The following is a 24,142-nucleotide window of genomic DNA, read 5'->3' as shown; positions in this document are numbered from 1 at the left end:
TGCCCACACTTGGATAAAGGATTAAACTAAATTTATTATACTCTAACCAAGTGAAAAATAAACTTTCAACATCTTTCTCTAAATCCAGAGTAATTTATTAAAAAAGGGTGGCACACCATTTGGCAACTCCTATAGGTGGAGATGACCTGCGAATGCTTCTGCCTGGTATCTCAGCTTGGGCCTGGCTCCCACTGAAGAGACCTCAATAAAGGTCGAAACTAGTCTGGGTAGTGGCCCTTCCCTTAATGCATAACATTAAACATATCCGCAAGGAGATGTGTTTTGCATTATAGGAGATACTGAGACAGGAGTGTTGGAGCTTGCTCCACCTTTGCAATGAGTTGCCCTCCTGGTGTTGTACCACCTTACCCCAGTCCTGAAGATACTTTCAGGCGCAAACTTTGTTTGTCCACACTTGGATAAAGGATTAAACTAAATTTATTAAACACTGTTTGCAATTCTCTGAGTTATCTTCACAACTTTTGTAATATGTCCCCGAAAGTTTAAATCTCTATCAACAATCATCCCATGATCCCTTGCTTCCTCTACTTCTTCCAGTATAACTCCCCCAAGTGAGTATGAGGCATCCCTTCTGTGGATCCCAAATTTTACAACCTTACATTTAGCTGCATTCAACTGTCATCCCCATTCATTTGCCCACCCTTCCAGTTTATTCAAATCCTCTTGAAAAATCAAAGCATCAGCACTATTACTAATAACATTCCCAAGCTTCACATCATCTGCAAACAACTGAACATCTCCCTGTAGTCCTGTGACAATATCATTGAAATAAAGATTGAACAGTAATGATCCCAGGACTGAACTCTGTAGAACTCCATTTGTAACCGTCCTACACCCTGATACTGTTCCCCCATATACAATTCTCTGATATCTATCAGGGAGCAATCGCCAGTTCAATCCACTTACCTGATATCCAAACCCATATGATGCAACTTAAAAATCATCTTGTCATGTGACACCCTGTCAAATGCAGTGGAAAAAAAAAATAAAAAAATGACAGTGTATGCCTTACCTTCATCCACTGCTCTTGTTACTCTGTTATAAAAGGTAACCAGATTACTGAAACAGGAGCACCCTTTAATATGCTGGTCTGCATAAATAATAATATTACCCTCATCTGTCCAATTCTGTATATGAGTTCTTACTAATATCTCCAAAATCTTAACAACTACAGAAGAAATACAAACAGGCCTACAGTGTGATACTTCCATTCTACCACCCTTATGCAATGGTACTATCTTACTCTCCTTCCACTCTTTCGAGGAACCTGCCCCATTATAAGACTTTCACTAAACAAGAAAGTTACTGGCACAGTCAATTCCATAGCATATTTCCTTAAAACACATGGTGAAATTCCAGTCCCTCTGCTTTATTGACATTTAGTGTATTCAGTAATTGGAATACATTCTCTTCATTCACTTCTAACACTTCACCACTCAGTATCCTTCTAGGAATAAAGCCTGTAGTACTAGGATGGAACAGTCTAAGAAAATGATAGTTAAATACCTCAACTATGTCATCTGCTTTGTCACCTGATTCCCATCGATATCCTGCAAGATAATCTCCATCCACTATAATTTTTCCAGTAGGATTCGAACCCCACAGTCTTTTGGCTGGAGAGCAGATATGTTAACCACTCAGCCAACCAGGCTGACTCCACAGAGCTGCTAACCTATCATGAATGATAGATTAGAAGTTCTGTGGAGTGAAGGGAATGCAATTTGTGAAAATGTGTTGGTTGAATATGAAGGGCAAATGGAACTATAGAAGAATTACAGATGACATTTTAATGGATCTGGTGTGAGTCAATGCAAGAGGTGAGAACAGAGTATAAAATGGACAGGGAAATGGGGAGAAAATCAGGATAGACAGGAAGACAAGCATAAAAAGAATTAATACATAGAATAAAAGATGGATGATTATGTAAACTTAAATCTTTATTAGTAAATAAAAACATTTGTCATGGACGATGGAAGCTATTTCCCATGGGGAAAATAGCCTCCATAGTCCATGACAAATGTTCATATTAAGATTATGTAATAATGATTCAGAGCTTTCTTTATAAAAATATTTCATAAGGATTCTACTCTTGTGCAATATTATTGTGTTCTTTTGAAGGACCCTGTGTTTAGTGGAGATGGCATGTTCCTCAAGGCCTGATTGTTCAGGTTCATGAAACTTGATACATTTTATGTTCCTTGCAGTGAAAAGAGGCGAATCTTCTAGATTGTTCAAAATAAGATAGGCCACAACAGCAAGGAATCTGGTAGATGTCTGGAAAGATTTAACAGAAAAAGCTTGTATTTAGATAAAGAAAGAAAAGAAAAGTGGAGGTTTTCTGGAAAAGATGAAATGCAACGTGCATGTTGATATACATGCTTGTTTATAGGTTCATAACTTCACATTATTGGCCTTAGTTTCCCTTAATTCAAAGCATGCTTCCTTTCAGAGGTGCATATTGCTTCATGCAACATGGAAAGAGTTACCACCCAGATCATCAAAACCACCCAATTTTGATGTTTGTTCAGGTGTCATCAGTAGGAGCCAGACCCAGAAGAAATACCAAGGTTGAATTAATATAAAAATCATCACTTTATTATTAAAATACTTTGAATCAAAGCTATTATTATTATTATTATTATTATTATTATTATTATCCAAGACCCCATGGAGTCAAAGCTCATCCAGGAGGTCCTTTTATCAAACACTCAGCTCATCATTCACAACTCTGCATGAAAAAAACCTGCTTCTCACTCCCCTACTCAAACCCTCCTTATAAAATTTCCAGGTTGACCTCTGGTTCTCCCCTGATTTACCACTATTTTCTGTAGAACCTCTCCAGCATTGATCATATAACAACTCCTAAATAACTTGTAGGTCTTTATCATATCTCCCCTCCTCCTGTTGTCCACCAGACTCTGCAAGTGGCATCTTCTCAATCTTTCCTCATACTCGACATTCCAGAGGTTAGAATATACCTTACTCAGTTGCCTCTGGACCCTTTCCAACATCTCTTCATCCTTCTAAAAACCAGGTGACCAAATCTGGGCACAATAGTCCATGTGTGGCCTAATCAAAGCCTTATACAATGGAACAGGAATCTCCTTACTTCTACAAGTCAGTGTCCTCCGCATCATTCCCAGAAACCTTTGTGTTGTCTTCAAAATTTTGGTTGTGTTCCCTAAATTTCAGATCCTTATCCACTATCACCTCCAGATCTCTTATTTCTTTCACCTCCGACAATATATCCTTAACAAGCATAAATTCTGCATCCCATTTTTGTTTTCCAAATTTTAAAACTTTATATTTTGCAACATTGAACTCACATCCCCATTCCCGTGTCCAATCACTAAATTTATTCAAGTTTTCTTGTAAGGCCATAACAACATCTTTACCCTTCATGATTCATCCCACCTTTGCATCATCTGCAAAAAAATGGAATATCTCCATCCAAATCTTCACCAATATCATTAATATACAAGTTAACAGCAATGGCTTTAAAACAGCCCCACTCAGGCACACCACTAGTAACTTTCCTTTAACTGAATATCGCTCCCTCATACACAACTTGTTGATACCTATCAGATAATCAGTCTCAAATCCAATGCACCAATCTAATATCCAACTTGATCCACTCCAGTTCAACTATCAACTTATCGTACGGTAACCTATCAAAAGCTTTTGCAAAATCTAAGTATATTACTGTGTATCTTTCTCCTCTGTCCATGGAAGCAGTCACCTTATTGTAATATGTAGATTACTAAAACATGACCTCCCTTTAGCAAATCAATGCTGTCCATCAAAGATAATACCATTGTTGTCAACCCAATTCTGGATTCTAGTTCTCACAAGCTTCTCCAATAACTTAACCACAACACCTGACCTATAGTTTGATGCTTGAGTTCGATCACCTCCTTTATGAAGTGGTACAATCTTGCCCTCCTTCCACTCCTTAGGAACTTGACCAAGTGCAAGATGTCGTATTAAAAAAATATGTCAAGGCCGGTGTCAACTGCCAGGCACATTCCTTCATATGTGGTGATATATTATCAAGTCCAACAGCCTTATTTACATCTAGTTTGCTCAACTCCCCATACACCTCTTGTTCACTTACAGTCAGTCTCTCTTCCCCATCATCAACTGCTCTCAATCTCTCCATGAAGTCACATTCACAAGATTGAAAGACCTTTATGAACTGCTCATTAAGTATCTCCATCACACCTTCTGCAACAGCCGTCTTTATACCATTTTCTCCAATCAATGTCATCCTTTCATAATCATTCTTTCTTTCTTTTGCTGGCTACATATCAAAAGAACTCCTTATAATTCTTTTTGGCTTCATTAGCTAACTGCTGTTCATACCTCTCTTGTTATCTTCACCAACAAGTCACCCTCCTTGCCTGATCTTTGTAGTGCTCATGGAATTGATTATTTCCACTTCTCTTATGCTGCCTCATAATGCCCTTTTTCTCTGTATCGCATGCTTAATTTCTTTATTCATCCATTTCACACCTACCTTATTTAACCTTCTCACCCTTGGAATGTATTTAGACATTACATCTACTAGATAGTTTTTGAAAATCCCCCAAGCTGCATTGATCTCTTTTCCAGCTAACTCCTCATTCCATGCTACACCTGCAAGCTGTCTCCTGAGCTCTTCATAATCACCCCCTTGTAGTTCCACATATACCCTTTTCTTACAGAGGTCCTCACACTGCTGGCAACCACCCAGGTAATCACCTCATGATCACTCTCATCAATTGGTGGGTAATTTGACACTTCATTTATAATTACATCCTCTGATGAGATGACCAAATCCAAGACCCTCAATCCTCGTGTTCCCTCTGTTACATACTGTCTGAAGTAGTTATCCCTCAAAAACTCAAGAAACTCATTTTCTTTACTTCCAGTTGCTATCTCATCATTCCATTCCATATTGCCCTAATTAAAATCGTCCATAATGATCACTTTTTTCTTATTTGCTTGGCTAATTTGATTATACATTTCATAGTCACTACCATTCACATTTCCTGGTCTATAACAGTATCCAACCAAGTATTTGATTCCATTCACCTCTATCTCACACAATACTGCCTCAAAACCACTGGCACTATTTCCCTCTTGCATCTCTACTTTGTATGGACATAACTCTTTCTCTATCATCAATAGCACTCTTCCCTCCCTTTTTACCCCTTCTATCCTCATGAAACACGTCATATCCTTATAACGCTATTCCTGTCAGGATGTCATCCTCATCTAACCATGTCTCACTTATTCCAACAATTTTTGGGTGAGCAGATTCAATTAGTGCAGCCATTTCATCTACCTTGTTTCTTACACTTCTGGCATTTGTATATAAACACAATAGCTCATTCCTGGATCTACAGCTACTTCCACTAATAACACTCATTCGATGTGATCTCTCCATGCTTGACTGGGGCCATTTCCCTTTCTGCTTATGAGTCTTTGGACTCCCTGGAGGTGTGAAATAATAATTTTAGAACCCTTTTCAATTCCAACTGTTTCTTCTTGATCCCAGGTCATCCCATTCCTTTCCTGTCTACACATGCTCTCACGTCCTCTTGGAGCATCCAAGAGGACGTGAGAGCATTCAAGGGTTCATCTTGCACTCATTCTCTCATTTTCCATACTCATGCCACTTATTTCCTCATTCATAACCACCTCTTCAATCTCTCCTGTCATACTCTCCACAGTTTTAGAAAGTTTTTCCACTTGGTTAAAATTGAGCAGAATATGCCAGAAAATTATATAAGAATATAATTTCTTGTTGAATCCTTTATCCAAGTATAAACAAAGTTTGTTCGTGAAGTCTCTTCATGACAAGTTTAATTTAATGACTTTCCCTGTTGTAAGACTCATGTTAAACAGTTGTACTAAGGGTGCTGTTAATTCACTGGAGCATTCCTGAATTCAAGACACATGATGATGTACTGCCAAGTCCTACTGCCTTATTAACATCAGGTTTACTTAATTTCTTATATATCTTCTGTTCACTCACTATCAATACCTCCTTCACCCAACCTTCAAGACTACAGCTTCTTATGATGGCACATTCAAGAGGTGAATACCCTGATAAACTGCTCATTGAATACTTCAACTATATCCTCTGCATCAGTTACCAATTTACCAATGTCATCCACTAACATCTTCCTTCCATAGTCATTCTTTCTTCTACTTCAACTTTCCACATATTGAACAAACTCACTAGGATTTTTCTTCTCTTGATTGGCTAATTTCTATTCATGCTGAACTTGTGCTGTCTTTATCAATCCAGTCACCTGGCCTGCTCTTTGTACTGTTCATGCAACTGATCATTGCTAACATTCCTCTTATGTTGTCTCCACACGGCCTTTTTCTTAATCTCTTCATTCATCCATCTTACTCCTATCTCAGTTAGTCATTTTCACCTCTGGAATACACTCAGATACTGCTATGTTAAATAGCTCTTAATGCCCAAGTAAGATAAGTCTCCTTTCCAATCAACTCCTCTTTTCATGCTATAGCTCCTAGTTGTCTCCTAAACCTAATCGTAATCACCAGCCCTGTAGTTCCACATGTATCCCTTCTTCATTGAAGTTCTCATCATGACTGGCTACAATCAAGATGATCACTTCATGGTCACTCTCACCAACTGTGGGAAGATCAGACACTTCATTCACAATCACATCCTCTGATGATAAAACTCTCAACCTTAGTGTGCCTTCCATTACATATTGCCTAAGGTTGTTGTCCCTTAAGAACTTGAGAAAGTCATTCTCCTTATGCTCTAATGCTATTTCTTCATTCCATTTAATATTGCCTTAATTAAAATCACACAGAATGATCACTCCCTCCTTGTTCACTAAACCAGTTTGCCTATGCAATTCTTTGTCTCTGCTATTTACATTTCTTTTTACAATAGCAACATCCAACTAATACAGCCTCCACCTCACATCATACTTCCACTATTTTCTTCTTACATGTCAACCTTGTGCAGACATAATTCTTCCACTATCGTTATAATGTTGGTGTTGGTGACAATGGTAATGGCAGTTCACTGTAGTTGGTGGATTAAGTGATGGAGATGGAGAGTTGTAGAGTAGTTGCCCTCCCTTGATGAGTCTTTGGACTCCTTGGAGGTATCATGTAATAATAATAATTATCATGATTCTCCTTCCTATCCTCACGAAATGTATTTTCTAGTTCCCAATTCCATATTATGTGTGGTGTTAGAATTATAGATATGATGATAAATAGAGCATCATTAGTAAAGGGAAACAAGAAGTACAAGTAACAGAAATCAACAAAATTAAAATGAAATTGTTTTTGTTATACATTAATGTATACAAAATTTGGATCAGGACTCATGAAGTTTTTTATTGAGTATTGAACCCATTAAAAATTTAAAGACTTGGTGTGAAGAGAGTAAGAAGTATGACAGTGGAAAGCTGAACAGTGAAAGTCGAGAAAATGCGCATGTGAATGTCAGCAAGGTGGTTGTATAAGCAAAGTAGTAAAAATGAGTGAGAGTACATGCAGTATAAGTGGTAGCAGAATGAAATTATGTAAAATTAATAGAATGATTAGATGGTAATGAGAGAGAGGGAGAGATAGCACACTTATATGAAGTCTTGCAGAAGATAAAATGTGAGACAGAATGGTTGGAGAAATTACTGGATGGTAGTATGGCAGAGAGGTAAAAGAACAGAGCGATATGAGGTAAGAGGAGGATGAAAGAGCAAAAGAGGGAGGATAAGGAGAGGGTTTTGTGTGTAGACTCCATAATAAGAGGAATGCTTGAAGAGAGTGTGATGAAATCATGTTTCCCTGGAGCAAAATTAAGGATGTTAGTGATGCTGTTAATATGTGGAGAGAGAGAAAGTCAAAGAGATTACTATTATGGAAGATACAAATGATCTTATTATTATTATTATTATTATTATTATTAAACAAGACCTCATGGAGTCAAAGACTCATCTAGGAGGTCCTTTTATCTCACACACACCTCATCATACCGGGTCTTAAACACATTCAAACTCCTTGCAGACACCACACTCTCAGGCAAGGCATTCCAATCATTCACAACTCTGCACGAAAAAAACCTGCCTCTCACTCCCCTACTCACACCCTCTTTATACAGTTTCCAGGGATGACCTCTGGTTCTCTCCTGATCTCCCACTATTCGCTGTAGAACTTCTCCACCATTGATCCTATAGCAACCCCTTACCAACTTGTAGGTCTCTATCATATCTCCCCTCTTCCTTCTCTCCACTAGTCTCTGCAAATTACATCTTTTCAATCTTTCCTCATACTCGACATTCCAGAGGTCAGAAACTACCTTAGTCAGTCGCCTTTGGACCCTTTCCAACATCTCTTCATCCTTCTGAAAACCAGGTGACCAAATCTGGGCACAATAGTCCATGTGTGGCCTAATCAAAGCCTTATACAATGGAACAAGAATCTCCCTACTTCTACACGTCAGTGTCCTCCTCATCATTCCCAGAAGTCTTTGTGTTGTCTTCACAATTTTGGCGATGTGACCCCTAAATTTTAGATCCTTATCCACTATCACTCCCAGATCTCTTATTTCCTCTACTTCCAACAATATATTCTTACCAAGCATAAATTCTGCATCCCATCTTTGTTTTCCAAATTTTAAAACCTTACATTTTGCAACATTGAACTCACATCCCCATTTGCTTGCCCAATCAATCAATTTATTCAAGTCTTCTTGCAAGGCCACAACATCTTCACTACTCTTTATGGTTCGTCCCAACTTTGCATCATCTGCAAACAACTGAATATCTCCATCAAAATCTTCGCCAATATCATTAATATACAAGTTAAATAGTAATGGCCCTAAAACAGATCCCTGAGGCACTCCACTAGTGACTTTCCTTTTCCTGGATATTGCAGGTGATAAGTACAGTATGCAAGAAGATATGAAAAAGGCATTGGTATATGCAAATAAGAAATGAAAGAGTAAAGACTGTGAGTCTGCTGTCATGGTTTTCAGAACTTTTGCCAGTATGATATAGGTGAGGAAAGAAAATGGGCCCATGATTGTAAATGAGTTATGTGTAAGTTATGCAAGAGTAATGGTGTGGAATTTTGTGAATATGTGCAGTGAATTTAATGGATGAAAGGACTTATATAAGGCTGTTTATTTGCATCTGAATGGATTTGAGATTTTTAATTAGATGTCTTAGAGAAAATATTGTTTGGCGAGAATTTGGAAGTGCAGAGCCAGAAAACTTAAGTGTTTTTAAGGGCACTGCAAGCAAGTGTGTGCATGTGTATACAAGCATCATTGAAACAAGATGAGTGAGACAATGATCAGATGTGCTGAATGTAGCTTCTCAGCATCTTAAACTGAGTGTGGTGGAAGATGCAAAGTGTGAGGGACAGTTGTGGGCTGAAGGAGATACTGCAGTTTATATAACACTGTCAGAAGCATCAGGAATTAGGTTGGGGAGTTTTTAGCATTTGAAAGTTATAGGCATTAGAGAGAGCTCTTGCTTCATAGAGGATGATATAGGAATAGAATGCAAAGCATATAGTATTTTCAGACATGACAGAGGGAACAAGATGGGATAATGCTGATGATAGTAGAAGAATTAAAGCTAAAAAGAGTAGGAGTGCTTCAGGAAGACAAGGATGCAGAGGGCAGTGCATAAGTAAATCTCAGAGTTCTTTTGTTATGTGACAAATAAGAGGAAGATTGACTATGGAAGGATAAGTTTAAACGTTTAACAAGTGCTAATGGTAATGAGAGGCACTGCAGTATGGCAATACTGCTGTGCCTGATATAACATTTACCGATGTGAAAATAGAGGAAGATGAATTGGAGGTGCTGCAATATTATGGCCATATAATTAAATGATATATCAGCCCATGTATTACAAGAATGTGCAAGGGGATTGACTGCGCCTCTGACCAAACTGGTTACTTTAGGCCTCATTTCTGAAAAGGTACTCAAGAAGTGGAATGATAGCAAAATAGTTCCATTATAAAGGGAGCTACAAGACAGAGGAGCAAATTGCAGGCCAATCTATATCTCAAGAGTTGTGGTTAAGGTATTGGAGAAGTTGGTAAAAGGTAGAATTCAATGGAAATGTGGTCAATGGATGTTTGAAGAAAATCAGACTGTATACCCAAAGTCAGAAGAATAAATCAGGTAGGAGTTGAATGGTTGGACTTCGTCAATCTCCTCATGCCTGAGGACTCGTGACCTTGAATGGTTTGACAGGAATATGATAATCTACAGGGATAGTATGGCTTTGTGAAGGGAAAGTTTTGCATTAGTAACTTCCTTGCTTTATATAACAAAGTGATGATGCTTTAGTTAGATAAAAAAAAATAGATATAGATATAATTCTAGACTTTGCAGAGTCATTTGACAGGATGCTACATGGAACAGTGGTACATAGACTGGAGCAAATGGGAATGGATATTATTATTATATGGGTCAAATGACTCAGTTGGAGATCCACCTATTATTCACACAATGCCTATCATACTTCTCCTTAGGCTTATTCACTATTGGGGGCACTCATGACAACCTCTCGCATTTCATTTCACTCATTTGCCACTCTCCAAGCAAAGAACCTAGTGAGCACACCCTTACTAACCACACTCTTACACATAATTTTCATGGGTGATGCCTTGTTCTTCCCCTACTCCTTACGTATTAAAATGTTTCTTTTGTGTCAATCTCTTATAGAATCCTTTTAGTAACTTATAAGTTTCTATCATATCCCCTCTTGTCTACCTGTCAACTAAACTCTGCAACCCACACCTTCAATCTATGCTCATAGAGATAATTCCATAGATCCCTCAACAACTTGGTCACTTGTCTTTGAATCCTCACCACCTCCTGATCCCCCAAGAAACTCATGTGACCAAATCTGCACAGCAGTCAAAAATGTGGCTGAATCATAGTATAAAGAGGGATAATAACCTCCCTGTCTTTACTTATCAATGTGCTCTTCAGCATCCAAGTAATTATCTGAGGTATTTTGCCAACTCTTGCAATATATTCTCTGAATTTCAAATATCTATCCACCATCACTCCCAGATCCCTAGCTTCATCAATTTCCTCTAAACTAGTACCATCAATATAATACAAATATCTTTTATCCCAAAGTGCATTACCTTAATTTTAAATAAATTGGCAGTGTGGACAACCATTGTCCTTTGTCCACACTGCCAATTTATTTAAATCATCCTGCAGGATATCTACATCACCTTTATCAACTATTGCTCTCCCCAGTTTTGCATCATCAGCAAACACGAAATATCTCCCCTTACATCTTCCACTATATCATTAATATTTACATACAATCATACAAATTAAAGAGTGGTGGCCCTAGCACAAAGACCTGGGGAACTCTACTAGTCACTATTATTCGTTTTGATTCCACTCTGCCATATACCACCCTCTGATGTATGTCTGTCTGTCAGACCCCCCCACACACACACACAATAGTTTTCCGTGGACTTTGTAAAGGCATTTGACAGACCTGCAGCATCACAATGTAGTTATTTCCTTTGTACAGTTCTGCTATCATCTTATCATAAAATGGTAATAGATTACTAAAGCAGGACCTACCTTTTACAAAGCCATGCAGGCCCTATAGCATATCATATGTATGGAGATTTCAGTATTCCTCTGTACTCATTATCTGATCAAAAATATCTGAACACTCCATCATAGTAGTGGATATGGCACAGATCACAACCATGAGTCATACAGGTATAAAAGGAAACAATATAGTCTTACAATTATCATAGAAAAATTAACAGTAAAATGAGCTGTACCAAACAGCTCAGTGAATTTCCATGTGGCATGATCACAGGATGCCACCTTTGCACCAACTCAGCTTTGTTCAGGAAATTTCTACCCTGCCTGCCACAGCTGCAGCATTTTCACTTCATAATAATATCACTTATGGTGATATTATTGAAGCAGAAATGCCTAGGAGGAACAATAGCAAAATTGTGATCTGGTAAGAGACATAAAATCACAGTCAGACTGCTGGGTGCTAACTCATATGGCACAAAAAAATCTCCTAACAGTAACTGATACATTTTCAATGATAAAGATAACATGATAAACAAAGTTGTTTAAATAAGAAAGCAAGATATTATGCAAGCCTTCAAAAATTTTGGCTATACTGTCTGAGCATAGTCAGAGGTGGCCTGTTTTTTTTTTTGTTTGTTTGTTTGTTTGTTTTTTGTTTTTCTTCCCTTATTTGTTTTTCACAAGACAAAATTTAGCCATTTTCAGAACCTGAAGTATACACAATACATTGCCAGTGAAATGGAGTATTTGTAGAGATAAAGAGACTTAACAAAACAAAATTGAACATGATTGAGAGAGAAAAAGGAGTACAAATGAAGAAATGAAAGAGCAATACCATGGGAGCAAAAGTGGTTGAAGTTACCAGGATGTATGATTTGAAGGAGGGGACTGGATTAGGATAAAAAATTAGATGATGTATACACAGTAAGATTAGATTTTTTTTGTGGAAAGGAATGAAAGATTGCAAAAGGAAAAGAACAGTAGAGAAAAAAAAAAGGTTGATGGACTTCAGAGTAGTGTGTGTGGTGAATGAAGGCGTGTTTGTTTTCTACAAGATTTGTTTTCCTGAAGGGAGAGAGGATGAATAGATTGATTGATGCTTTGGATATGAAAAGTAAATGAGCAAGAGAGCTAGTTATTGTGGTGGGAACAAATGATTTGGTTGGATAGGAGAATTGATAATTATCAGGAGATTAATGAGGATAGTGAATGATAACAGCATGGTGAGAAAGATTGTCACTTTGTTGCTAAGTATGACAATGATGAGTTGTAACGACAAACAAAAATCATGAATGGTATGTTGGCAGAGTTCTGTGCAAAGAAAGGGATTGAGTTTATTAATTTGTGGGATACATTTGAGGGAAGATTGTGATTGTACACAAGTGATGGATTGCATTTAAATGAATCTGGTATGAGTCAACTGGAGGGATTGCTGCTAGATGGGAGTGTAATGAATGATGTGAACAAGAGACCAGAGGAAGTAACAGGTGTTGGGAAAGATCAGGAAAGAAGAACAGGTGAGACTAGAGTGCTTGCGAATGGGGAGAGCAGCAGTGTGTGTGTGTGTGTGAGAGAGAATGGGAAGCAAGACAGATAAGGATATGGTGGGAGTTAGAGCAGACAGGGAGACATCTGTTTTCAACATCCATTCTCCTTATGTAAGGAGAATGTTGAATATAGCTGTGAATGTGTGTGTGTATGAGGATGGTCAGCATAGGAGTGGGATGGCCTGGGATGTAAGGGAAGTAAGAAAGTCTGCAATATAGGGAGTAAGTAGTGATAAAAGTTATTGAGCATGAGCAGGTATGGAGAAATCAAATCTGAGAGGTGGTATAGGTAAGACTTCTTATAGACCTAAAAATGAATTTATTATAAGTGAATACATTTAATTTATGAATGCTGGAAGATGAAACTGCTTTGCTCACTTTGTTCATTCACCCAAAAATTGCTGGAATAAGTAGATATGATTGAATGAGGATGATATCCTGATGGGAATAAAAATGGAGAAGCACAATGTTTTTCATGAGGATAGAAAGGACAAGAAGGGGGGGGGGAGTGCTATTGATGATAGTAGAGGAATTATGTCTGCACAATGTAGAGATGAAAGGAGGAAATAGTGGCAGTGGTTTTTAGGCATATTTCATGAGGTGAAGATTTTCCAAGAGAGAGATTTAGTTGGGTGTTGTTATAGACTGGGAAATGTGCTGAATAGCAGACAAAGAAACGTACAGGGCAAATTGGCTTAGTGAACGAGAGAAGAGTGATCATTAAGGGTGATTTTAATCACAGTAATTCTGATTTGAAATGAAGTAGCAGCATCCAGGAATGAGGAAAATGCACTTCATTTCTTCAGGGACAGTTTTCTTGCAAACATAACATAATAGAGGAAACATAAGGATTGAGTCATATATCTGATCATTTCATTAGTGAAAGGGATATCACAATTTCCTCCAGCTGGCAAGAGGGATCATGACTTGATACCTGGGTGTTAGACAGCCATATGAAGAGATCTATGAGGTAAGGATGTCATGGAATTATAATGGTGGTATTATGTGAAAAGCTTAGAAAACAGTTTAGAGCTGTATTGTGGGAAGGAGTAAATGCTGCATGGGCACTGACCAAGAGTTATATAACAGCATCAATGTGTGAAGGTCAAAAGATTGAATAAAATAAGTGACAAGTGGATGAATGAAAGAAGAATGTAATGTGGAGGCAATGCAAGAAAAGTACAAAGAACAGGTCAGGAAGGTAACTGAGTTGGTAAGGAGCAATTAGCAAAGCAGGCCAAGAAACATCCTAGAGTTCTTTATATATGGCAAGTAGCCATATATACGAAAGAACTCTATGTTAAGAACGATTATGTTAAGACAATGTTAATGGATGAGAATAGTAGATTGGTATTTGCAGCATAGGACATGATCAAGGTATTCATGAGAAATTTATAAATACATAGGCTGTTCAATAAGTAATAAGACTTTAATTATACAGAAAACAGATTACCTTTAATCGTCATTATTTACATGGTCTTTTTTCGAAGTAACTACTGTGAGACCCGATGCATTTGTCCCAACGTTGCGTCCACTTCTTAAACACATGTGAAAGTCCGTTTTTTGAGAGTTCTTTCAAAACCGCCTCCGCAGCTTTTACACATGCTTTGTTGCTTTCGAAATGGCGGCCTCTTAGTGGTTTCTTGAGCTGAGGAAACAGCCAGAAATCGCATGGTGCGAGATCAGGACTGTATGGAGGGTGTGGTAGGTATCTGTATTGTTCTTCTGCGAAACGTCCACTACATAACCAGCAATATGTGGCTTTGCATTATCGTGGTGCAGTAAGAAGCCATTCTTCAGCAATAGACGCTTCCTTTTGACGTGCTTGATGATAATCGCTGATGTGTTGCCAGCGAAAAACACTTGCCCTCGACATTGCTTCATCGTGGAAATCTTTGCGTATCATGTTAAAAGTGTCCGATGCCGATTTTTGCAAATGCACACAAAATTTAATCGCATAACGCTGTTCCAAGGACGCTTCCATTTCGAAGACTGGTCGCGGCTTGTAGGCGCGCCTAAACAAGCTTGCGTTTAGTCACACAACACTCTGGCACATCAGCCCGTATACGCCATTTATCAACCTCTTTTGTTAATACAGACAGCAACATTTCTTTATTCCACAGAAATTAATATTGTGATGAGTGGTTTCGCCACAGTAAAATTAGTCTTATTACTTATTGAACGGCCCATGTACTTATTGATGTCAAGCATTAAGTAAGCTTGATGTCAATAAGGCAGTGATACTTCATGACATTCACCTCATCTCTTAAGAGAATATTCCAGAGCATTATTGGCAGCCTTGGCATACTCGTTTCACAAGTCTTGCAGCAGCACAAGTCACAAAGGAGTGGAAAGAAATTAAAATTTCTTAGCTTAATAAAGGTGGCTATGATGAGGGTGAGACTAAAAATTATAGGCCGATTTCTGTACCTGAGATGTGGTTAAGGTGCTGGAGAGAACTAGGATACAGAAGTGAGTTGATAACAGCAGTAGTGTCTCTGCAATCATTAATATAGTTTGTTATAGGAAAGCTGTGTTCTGTCAATTTACTAATGCGCTACAACAAGTTGATAAACATGTTAGACAAGCAAGATGCATATACAATAGCATTCTTAGATTTTGCAAAGACTTCTGATATATTGCCATATAGACTTCTGATAAGTTGGTAACTAACTGGAATAAATGAGATTAAATACTAGATTAGCGAGCTAGACAGGTGACTGGCTGTCAAATAAGTATCAACAAGTTGTGAATGGGGACCTGGTATCCTGGTCTCTTTTGGGGCAATGGTTTAACTTGTATATTGATAATATTATGATGAGTTTAACTGTAGATATATAGACATTTGCCGATACGAAATTGGAGAGAATTGAGGAGTCAAGTAGATGTTCTTGCCTTACATGAGGATGTGGGCATGTGAGTAGAACTACCAGTTCATTGTTACAAAGTCTAAGATTCTGAAATTTGGTAGGCAATGATGGGATGCACAGTATATGCTTGGTGGGGAAATTTGGAACCAGGGTAGACAAGATAAAAGATATGGGAGTGGTGATGGTGGACAGGGACCTGAAGTTTAGGGATCACATCTAGTTATGAAGTCATCACATTGAATTATGGTTATAGTTCAAAGGGAATGCCTCCAAGATCACACCTTCCAAAAACTTAATTTGTCTTGTCAACATTGGTGGTTAATCCACTAATTTTGCTGAATTTTTCCAAAATACCAAAAAATATTACATAGAATCAGGAGGGAATTGTTGTCCCTCATACAGTGCATGAATTGTCAACCTATTACTAGAAGGTTCAAGAGCCAATGCGAAGAGCAGTGGACTAAGAGGACAACCTTGCTTGAATCTTGAATCCTTTTTGATTTTGGCCAGGTCTGATAGAAACTCATTAACTAGGAAGTGGTTAGTTGTGTTGGCATAGACTTCTTTAATAATGAATAGCAGCCTTTTGCCCACACCAATTTGCTGGAGGATATGGAACAGAAAGGGATGCCAGACATTAAGAAATGCTTGAGTAAGGTCCACTGAGAGTACTGCCATTGGTTGTTTTTTCACATTAACTAATAGAGCAGATCACATAGCAGAAACAAACAAATTCTACTTCAGTCTGGAATTCATTACATTTCTGTGCTTTTAATTATGTATCTCATTCCTACTTTAAGACTATTATTGATAAATGTGAAAAATATCTTCTTAGTATTAGATTATCAGCTGTTGATTAAAGTATGATCTCTATTAGATTTTGGAATGAGGCCAGTATAGTTTGCTACAAATTCACCTATTACATGACTGGTAGAGAGAAAAGTATTAAAGAGCATAACTACAATGGGAAGAATAAAATCCCAGGCTTCATGGTAAAGTTCTTTCCCTAGACCATCAGGTCCCAAGGATTTTCTTGTCTGGCATTATTTATACATTGTGGTAACTTCAGCAGCTGTAATGGGTCTGTCAAGCCCATCTTGGAATATAAAACACATTTTTATAGAGTTTTTGAAAGGAATCAAGGATGTCTTGTGTAGTGAACATGTTTTCACCATCCATACAAATTTAAGTGATAGCCCTTTCTTTGCAGAATTTGGTGAATTGTCTATTGAAAAATGCAGTTGAAGGGCTGTTTGCTAAATGCCAGTGTATTCTTATTTTAAAATTTCTTTCTTTCACTTGTTTCTCCCTTTCCAGTTCTCTCTCTGTGTTGATGTTTATCATGATGTTGCTGCATTCTATACTACTCCTTCATAGTGAAGAATTTATGGAGACAAAAACACACATGTTGGAGTAATTACTTCAACTTGTGTGTGTTTTTGTCTTCATAAATTCTTCACTATGAATGCTGACCATATCATGTAATCCTAAAAGAAAGAATATACTACTATTTTGGTTTGCTATGAACTAGCTTCTTCCCTTTATGCAGGTCCTTCAGCTTTTTTTCTTTTGAGGAAAGCCTGTTCCTTTCCCCATTCAATCATATTCAGTTTTACTGCTTGTTTGAATTTTAACCATGTATCCCAGTTCCAGGTAACATTATTCCAGTTTGAAAAGAGGGTTTGAAGTTTGGTTGAAAAGATCAATGGGAAATTTGATCTGGATCTGATCTTTACTTGTTCCATGTAGTAGAATTTAAGCAGAACTGGATTATGGTGTGACATGTGGCAAAATGTTTTATCTGAATTATCCTGTTTACAAGGGAAGATGAGATATAAATGCAATCAAGATGGGAACCAGTACCTTGATTCATGTAAGTGTAAGCCTGGAGATTAGTGTTGTGAATCCTCCATATGTCTGCTAGGTGAGCATTGTCAAGACATATTTGTAAATGTGGATATCCCACTTTTCAACTTCTGGGTATCCTCCTGTTTTGATTAATGTGGGATTTTCAATACATTCCAATCTCCAGCTGCAATGATGTAGTGAGCAACATATAAATATGGCTGCAATTCCTGGAAGGATTTTCATCTAACTATTCCATTGGATGAAGCATAAACATTTATAAACCTTATTGCACATTCATGGTATTTCCAATCTGTTGTCAAGATTTGCCCTTCTGCATCCCTTTGGATATTACAGAATGACCCATAGAGAGAGCAGAAAGAATATGAATCCCTACTTCAGCCCTGTTAAACCTTCCAAAGGCTCCAATAAGAAAAAAGTGGGTATCTATCTGTTATTACGTATGTTAGTCACAGTAAAAATTATTCTTAACAAGAAATGATATTCCTCTTTTTATCCTTTACCTTTAACCTTTGCATTCTCATGCTTGGGTAAAGGAATAAAGACAATAATATAATTTCTTTTTAAGTATAATTTACTTTGTATCCAAGAAGAAAAAAAAAAAAATTGCTACAAGTTTGAGTTCACTCACTTCAAGTCTCACAGCATTTCTTCTCTCCCTCCATATATACTGCCTATTTCATCACTGTGAAACAAATTAATCACTGACTAGCTCCACTATATTTTCTCAGTAGTTACCACAGTTCTAACAAATAGTTATTCTAAAATAATAACAATTTAAATAGTTATTCTTTCATAATCATTTCTTTTTTTACTGGCGACACATGAAAAACTCCTTGGAATTTACTTTTTTTTTGTTTTGCTTCCTTTACTAATCCATTCTCATATTCTAATTTCTTTTCCCTTACTAAACCTGTTCTTTCTTTAATCGCTTACATTTTATATTTTTCATGCAGTTGCTCATTATTGTCTCTTTTATAGTTCTTCCATAACCAATTTTTCTTCTTTAATTCTTATTTAATATTAGCCATTATTCATTCATTTCACTCCCTCTATTTATCTTTTGAGGATGGTAATAGGGTTGATAATCTACAAAAAAGTCATGACCATTTTGCAAAGTACATGAAATGCCATATTATAACAAATATTAATAAGGGTAAAATAAAATAGTGTTTGGATGAGTCTTTTGAGCAAAGGCCTAAAATAATACTGTTATTCCATTTCATCTATGAGCCTGCCAGATATATTTCTGCATGACAGATAAACAGGTGTCTGAGAAAACACACACACACACACATGCAAGCACAGTTGTAAGTATAATTCATTGAAGTCTCACAGTCATAGTGATAATCATATACAAATACAATCCATTTGTCTTGCCAAAACATACCATGATTTTTTAAAAAAAATCACTTCTTATCTTCTAGCTTCATGTAATATGAAACCATTATTTTCTAGACTGCAGATGAAATCTTTTTATGGAATGTTTATACCAAATAATTATATTTTATTTTTCAAATTATATAGAGAAGCTTAAATACTGCTTGTTTGATTTGCAGTACCCATGAAGGATGCTATTCAAAAATTTGAACGTGCTACTGTTTCTTGGTTTGAAAAAATTCAACAGATGGATACAGATAAGTATGTTTTTAAATCAGTTATAATTAAATATTTATTTTTTTAATGAAGTAGAAAAATTTATTTTTCTACTTCTTCCTTAGTAGAAACAAAGTTTCTACTAAGGAAGAAGTAGAGGACTTCTACAAATCAATGGAAAAGGCATATGACATAAAGAGTACATTTCCAGCATGCAAGCTAGAGAAACATTTGTAAAAAGTAAGCTATATCAAATCTTACTAGTAATTAAACTTGCTAGCTGACCCTCATACATCAGATATATTGAATATTTTATTTTACCAGAGGAAGAGATGGTCATGTCTGCCCATACTTCCCAAAATCAGTTGATAAACATAAACCTGACAAAGGTAAGTGCTCAAACTCCAGAAAATCAGGTTTATACTGTAATCAGGTTCCATTGTAAAAATTTTCATACAAAAATTTTTACAATGGAACTTTCCTGAGTTTATATCAATATCGATCAAGATTTTGCTGCACAATGCAGACCTTTTTGTTTCTGTCTGCAGGAAACATATTTAAAACCCAATGAGAATCCTACCTTAAGGAATTTCTCTGTTGCACACAAAGACATAACTACAGGTGGTCCTGATTATGGTGGAGTAGCTATCCTAGTGACCAGCTTAATACTACTCTGGAAGCAGGAGAAATTTGCCTATTTCTGGGATTTCTTATTACAGCATGTTTCATTTATTTACAACTGAGTTAAGTGAAATCAGTCTTGATAACCTCATTTTGCAACTGCCTGGGCCCATACTTCTTATGGGTAACTTGAATGGGCACAGCACACTGTGGGTAATACCAACATAAATGGATGGGGTCATATCATTGAGTGAATCTTGACAATGATTTCTCCTTTTTGGATACTAGATTCAGTATTTTCTTTCATATGCCTGTCCGCTCATATTCTGCAATTAATCTTACAATCTGCTCCCCAGTCATGTGTTCATCGTTTAAGCAGAATGTCACATACATTTATGTTAGTGATCATTTTCCCATTATTTGCTCAATGTCTCCATATGAACCATGTTCTCCAACACAGATGTCCATATGGAAAATGGACCAGGCTGACTGGAATACTTTTTCCCATCTTGCAAAATTTAATGCTGATACAGTCAGTCAAACACCTATCAATGAAGCAGTAAAGTATGGAACAAACTACATTATCCAGGCAGCAACAGCCTCAATTCCAAAAACATCATCTCGATTTCCACTCTCCAATGCTTTGATGGAACCCAGAGTGCCAGGCAGTTAAAAAAGATCAACACAGAGCATGTGTTATATTTCATAGATATCCCACCACATCAAACTTGATAGCTCTGAAGGTCAAAGCACATGATGCAAGACATCAGAGTCAAAAACAGTCTTGGATTTACCTCATCCATTAATCAAACAACCAGTGCAAAAATTGTATGGAATAAAATCTAGAAAATGAAAGGTAAATACAGAACGCACTGTTTGTCTACCTTAGACCATAATGGATGTGCTGTTGCTGATCCCAAAACTATTGCAGACACTTTGGGAGAAAATTTTACCAGAATCTCAGCAGTAGCTTCATATCCTCCTGAATTTTTAATATCGAAAAAAACAACAAAAGAAACAGTTTTGTTGTTTTTTAGTGACTAAATTTTTCAACCAATGTACTTGAGCTGTACAATTAGCCATTTGTTAAGGAGCAACTCTTTTACTGTCTCACCCTAGTGCAGTAAGTCCTGATGACATCCATTATGAAATGATAAAACATCTTTCATCATCTTCTATGGATCTCGTTCTCTTAATATACAACAGAACACTTGCAGAGGAATTGTTACTGCTATCCCAAAACCAGGAAAGGGTCTAACACAAGCAAATAATTCTTGATCTATTGCTCTGACCAGCTGCCTTTGTAAGATATTAAAGAAAATGGTTAATGCCAAACTTCTTTGGTATTTAAAAAGCAGTGTTCTTCTCCCCAATATACAATGTGGCTTTCATAAACATTATTCAACTCTGGTACCATTCGGTCTGTTTAGAAACTTGTATAAGATACACATTCCTAAAACAATAACATCTGGTTTCAGTGTTCTTTAATAAAGAAAAAGTATGACACAGCTTGGAGATATGGCATATTAAATGGCTTCTATAACCCTGGTCTCAGAGGACACATTCCATTATTTATTAAAAACTTTGTCCAGGTGAGCTTTCCAAGTGAGTATGCTATATCAACCATATCATCATGAACAGGGTGTTCCCCACGGCTCTGTCTTGAGTGTGGCTCTTTTTGCTATTAAAGTTAACTCAATCACTGAATAGCTTCCTCTCACTGTAGGCAATGCTTTATTTACAATTTACTATCACTCTCATAACATGAGGGTAATTGAAAGACAACTACAGCAAACAATTGATCATGTCTCTCCATGGGCTCAGGTTTTCAGCCAAAAAGAAAAAAAAAATGTCTGTGTACATTTCTGTCAAAATGCACTTTTCAACCAGATCCTGAATTAAGAATGGGATAAATTGTTATTCCAGTAGCAACAGAAGCCAAGTTCCTGGAACTTATCATTGACAGAAAAATTACATTCCTTGCACACATTCATCAACTAAGAGAAAAGTATAAGAGAGCATTGAATCTCCTTCACACTCTTTAAATTCATCTGTGTTTTTAGTTTTTCTCTTATCCTTTGTTGTATTGCATAGTAAACAATTAATTTTTCTCTCTCTCTTTAGTGAATTATACAACAGGAAAGTAAATGATCAGATGATGATGACAGACAGAGTGTTTACAAAAGATTATGGACATGGCAGATCAACTTATCTCAAGTAAGAATGAATTACATGGAGAAATAAAAGTGCCATTCGTTGCATGTTTCACAGTTCAGTATATTCAGTTGTTTGCGCATTTATTTATTATTATTATTTAGGATCTCCATAAGTCACAAGACTTACCAAAGAAAGCCTATCTTACACAACACAAAGCCTTTCATACCATTCCTTAAACCTATATACCATCAACACTTCCGGTACCTTATGTGCAAAAAGAAGCCTTTTTTTTTTTTAACCCCACACATGAAAGGTCACAATGCCTATAACACAATGCTTACAGTGCCATATGGGTGGGCCAGTGATTAAGGAGAAAATGTAGCCTGTTGATATGTTTCTTAAAGATGGGAGGTTGTGCTCAGCGGGATAAACAGCATGGGAGAGATTGTTATAAAGAATAGAAGTGAATGGAATGAAGTAAGCTGATGAGAAGTTAGTTTGGTGTGTTCGAAGCTGGAAAGTGTATGGGTGTTTGCCAATGGCTGCTCTAGTTCTTCTATGGTTAGAAGAAAGTGGAGGAATGGTAGCAGCCAATTCAGAGGAGCAATACCCATGAAAGTACCTATAGAACAGGTACAGTGCCAAAACAGAGTGCCTATGTTAAAGTGACTGAAGGCAGTCTGTGAGGGAAGGGTCATTGACAGAAAGCACATTATTAAACAGATTGCCCTCTTCTGAATATCATCAAGAATTCTTAGATCTTGGGTGCTCCACTCCAAATGTGGGAACGTTACTCCAAAGTTAGATGGATCTGAGACTCACAGAGTGTTAAGAGTTGAGAGGAAGAGAAGTAATGTTTAGAATGGAAAAAAACACTAAGCTTTTTAGAGGCTAAGGAGATTATGTAAACAATATGTTTGTGCCAGGATAAATTGAATGTGATAGTCAACCCAAGAAGTGAAAGTTGATCTTGAAAGGAAACTGGAACATTATCAAAAATGAAAGAGGAGGAGGTAGGATTTTTCTTGTGGGTAATAAGACAGGCTTGAGGTTTTTTAGCATTTAAATTTATTAAGTTGTTGTCACCCCATTTCAGGATGTTGAGGAGGTGTTCAAGTCACTGGTCATGAAGGATCTTGAGAAATCTAACTTTAGGATACTGCAAGGTTTATCAAATGAGTAAGATGAACGAGCACCTCTTGCTCACTACTTCCTATAGCAACTGGCACTTCCAGTTTATTTTTTCAGCATCTCTGTAGTGCAATTGGAAGAACGATGGTACATTGTGCCATTCAATTGGAAAAAGGCCTAAGTTCGATTCTCATCATGACGGGAGGAATCTTTATATGGACTTTTTCAATCAAAGGTGAGTTAGCCGATCTCATATGGTGGTAACAGGGTTTTTTCTCCTGGAAACTCAGGTTTTTCATCCTGCATACAGACATATCGGCCCTTCAGAACACACGCAATTTACAGACAAAAAATACTAGCTGTGGTGGTAGTGACGGGTAGTAGATGGCGCTGATGTAGATGATTGGTAGTGGAGGTTCAGTGTAGTAGTGGAAATGGAGAGTTGTACAATAGGTGTCCTCCCACGATGAGTCTTCAGACTTCTTGGAGGTGTCACGAATAATAATAAGAACTTCCAGGGATTGCCTCTTGTTCTTTCCTCTGTGAAGAATGAAGAATCTCTCCATATGAATCCTGTAATTACTTCTTGATGGGTTTTAATGTCTCAATCATATCATTCTCAGTGTCTTCTATCCACAAATTTGTATTTGTGGATAGAAGACACAATTGGATATAAGAATTGCAATTTGTATGTCTTCAATCTATCCTCACACCTACATTGCACAGTTTTTATTTTTGTTATCTACCTT

At 37.1% G+C, this 24,142-nt stretch overlaps 1 protein-coding gene across 1 annotated transcript in view; it reads left to right on the top strand.

Moving 5' to 3' along the window:
* LOC150102299 (putative N-acetylated-alpha-linked acidic dipeptidase) overlaps nucleotides 1–24,142 on the top strand; it is a 52,601-nt gene that overhangs the window by 6,843 nt on the left and 21,616 nt on the right. Inside the window, exons 2-3 of the mRNA XM_090398620.1 lie at nucleotides 19,448–19,529; nucleotides 22,230–22,322. Coding sequence (XP_090254746.1) covers nucleotides 19,448–19,529; nucleotides 22,230–22,322 — 175 coding nt within the window. The remainder of the gene's footprint in view (nucleotides 1–19,447; nucleotides 19,530–22,229; nucleotides 22,323–24,142) is intronic.

The sequence above is a fragment of the Typopeltis vanoorti genome, chromosome 10 (genome assembly GCF_054136105.1).
Source record: "Typopeltis vanoorti isolate ZY-2024b chromosome 10, IOZ_Tvanoo_1.0, whole genome shotgun sequence".
NCBI classification, from domain to species: domain Eukaryota; kingdom Metazoa; phylum Arthropoda; class Arachnida; order Uropygi; family Thelyphonidae; genus Typopeltis; species Typopeltis vanoorti.
This window is presented reverse-complemented; position numbering and strand designations above follow the sequence as displayed.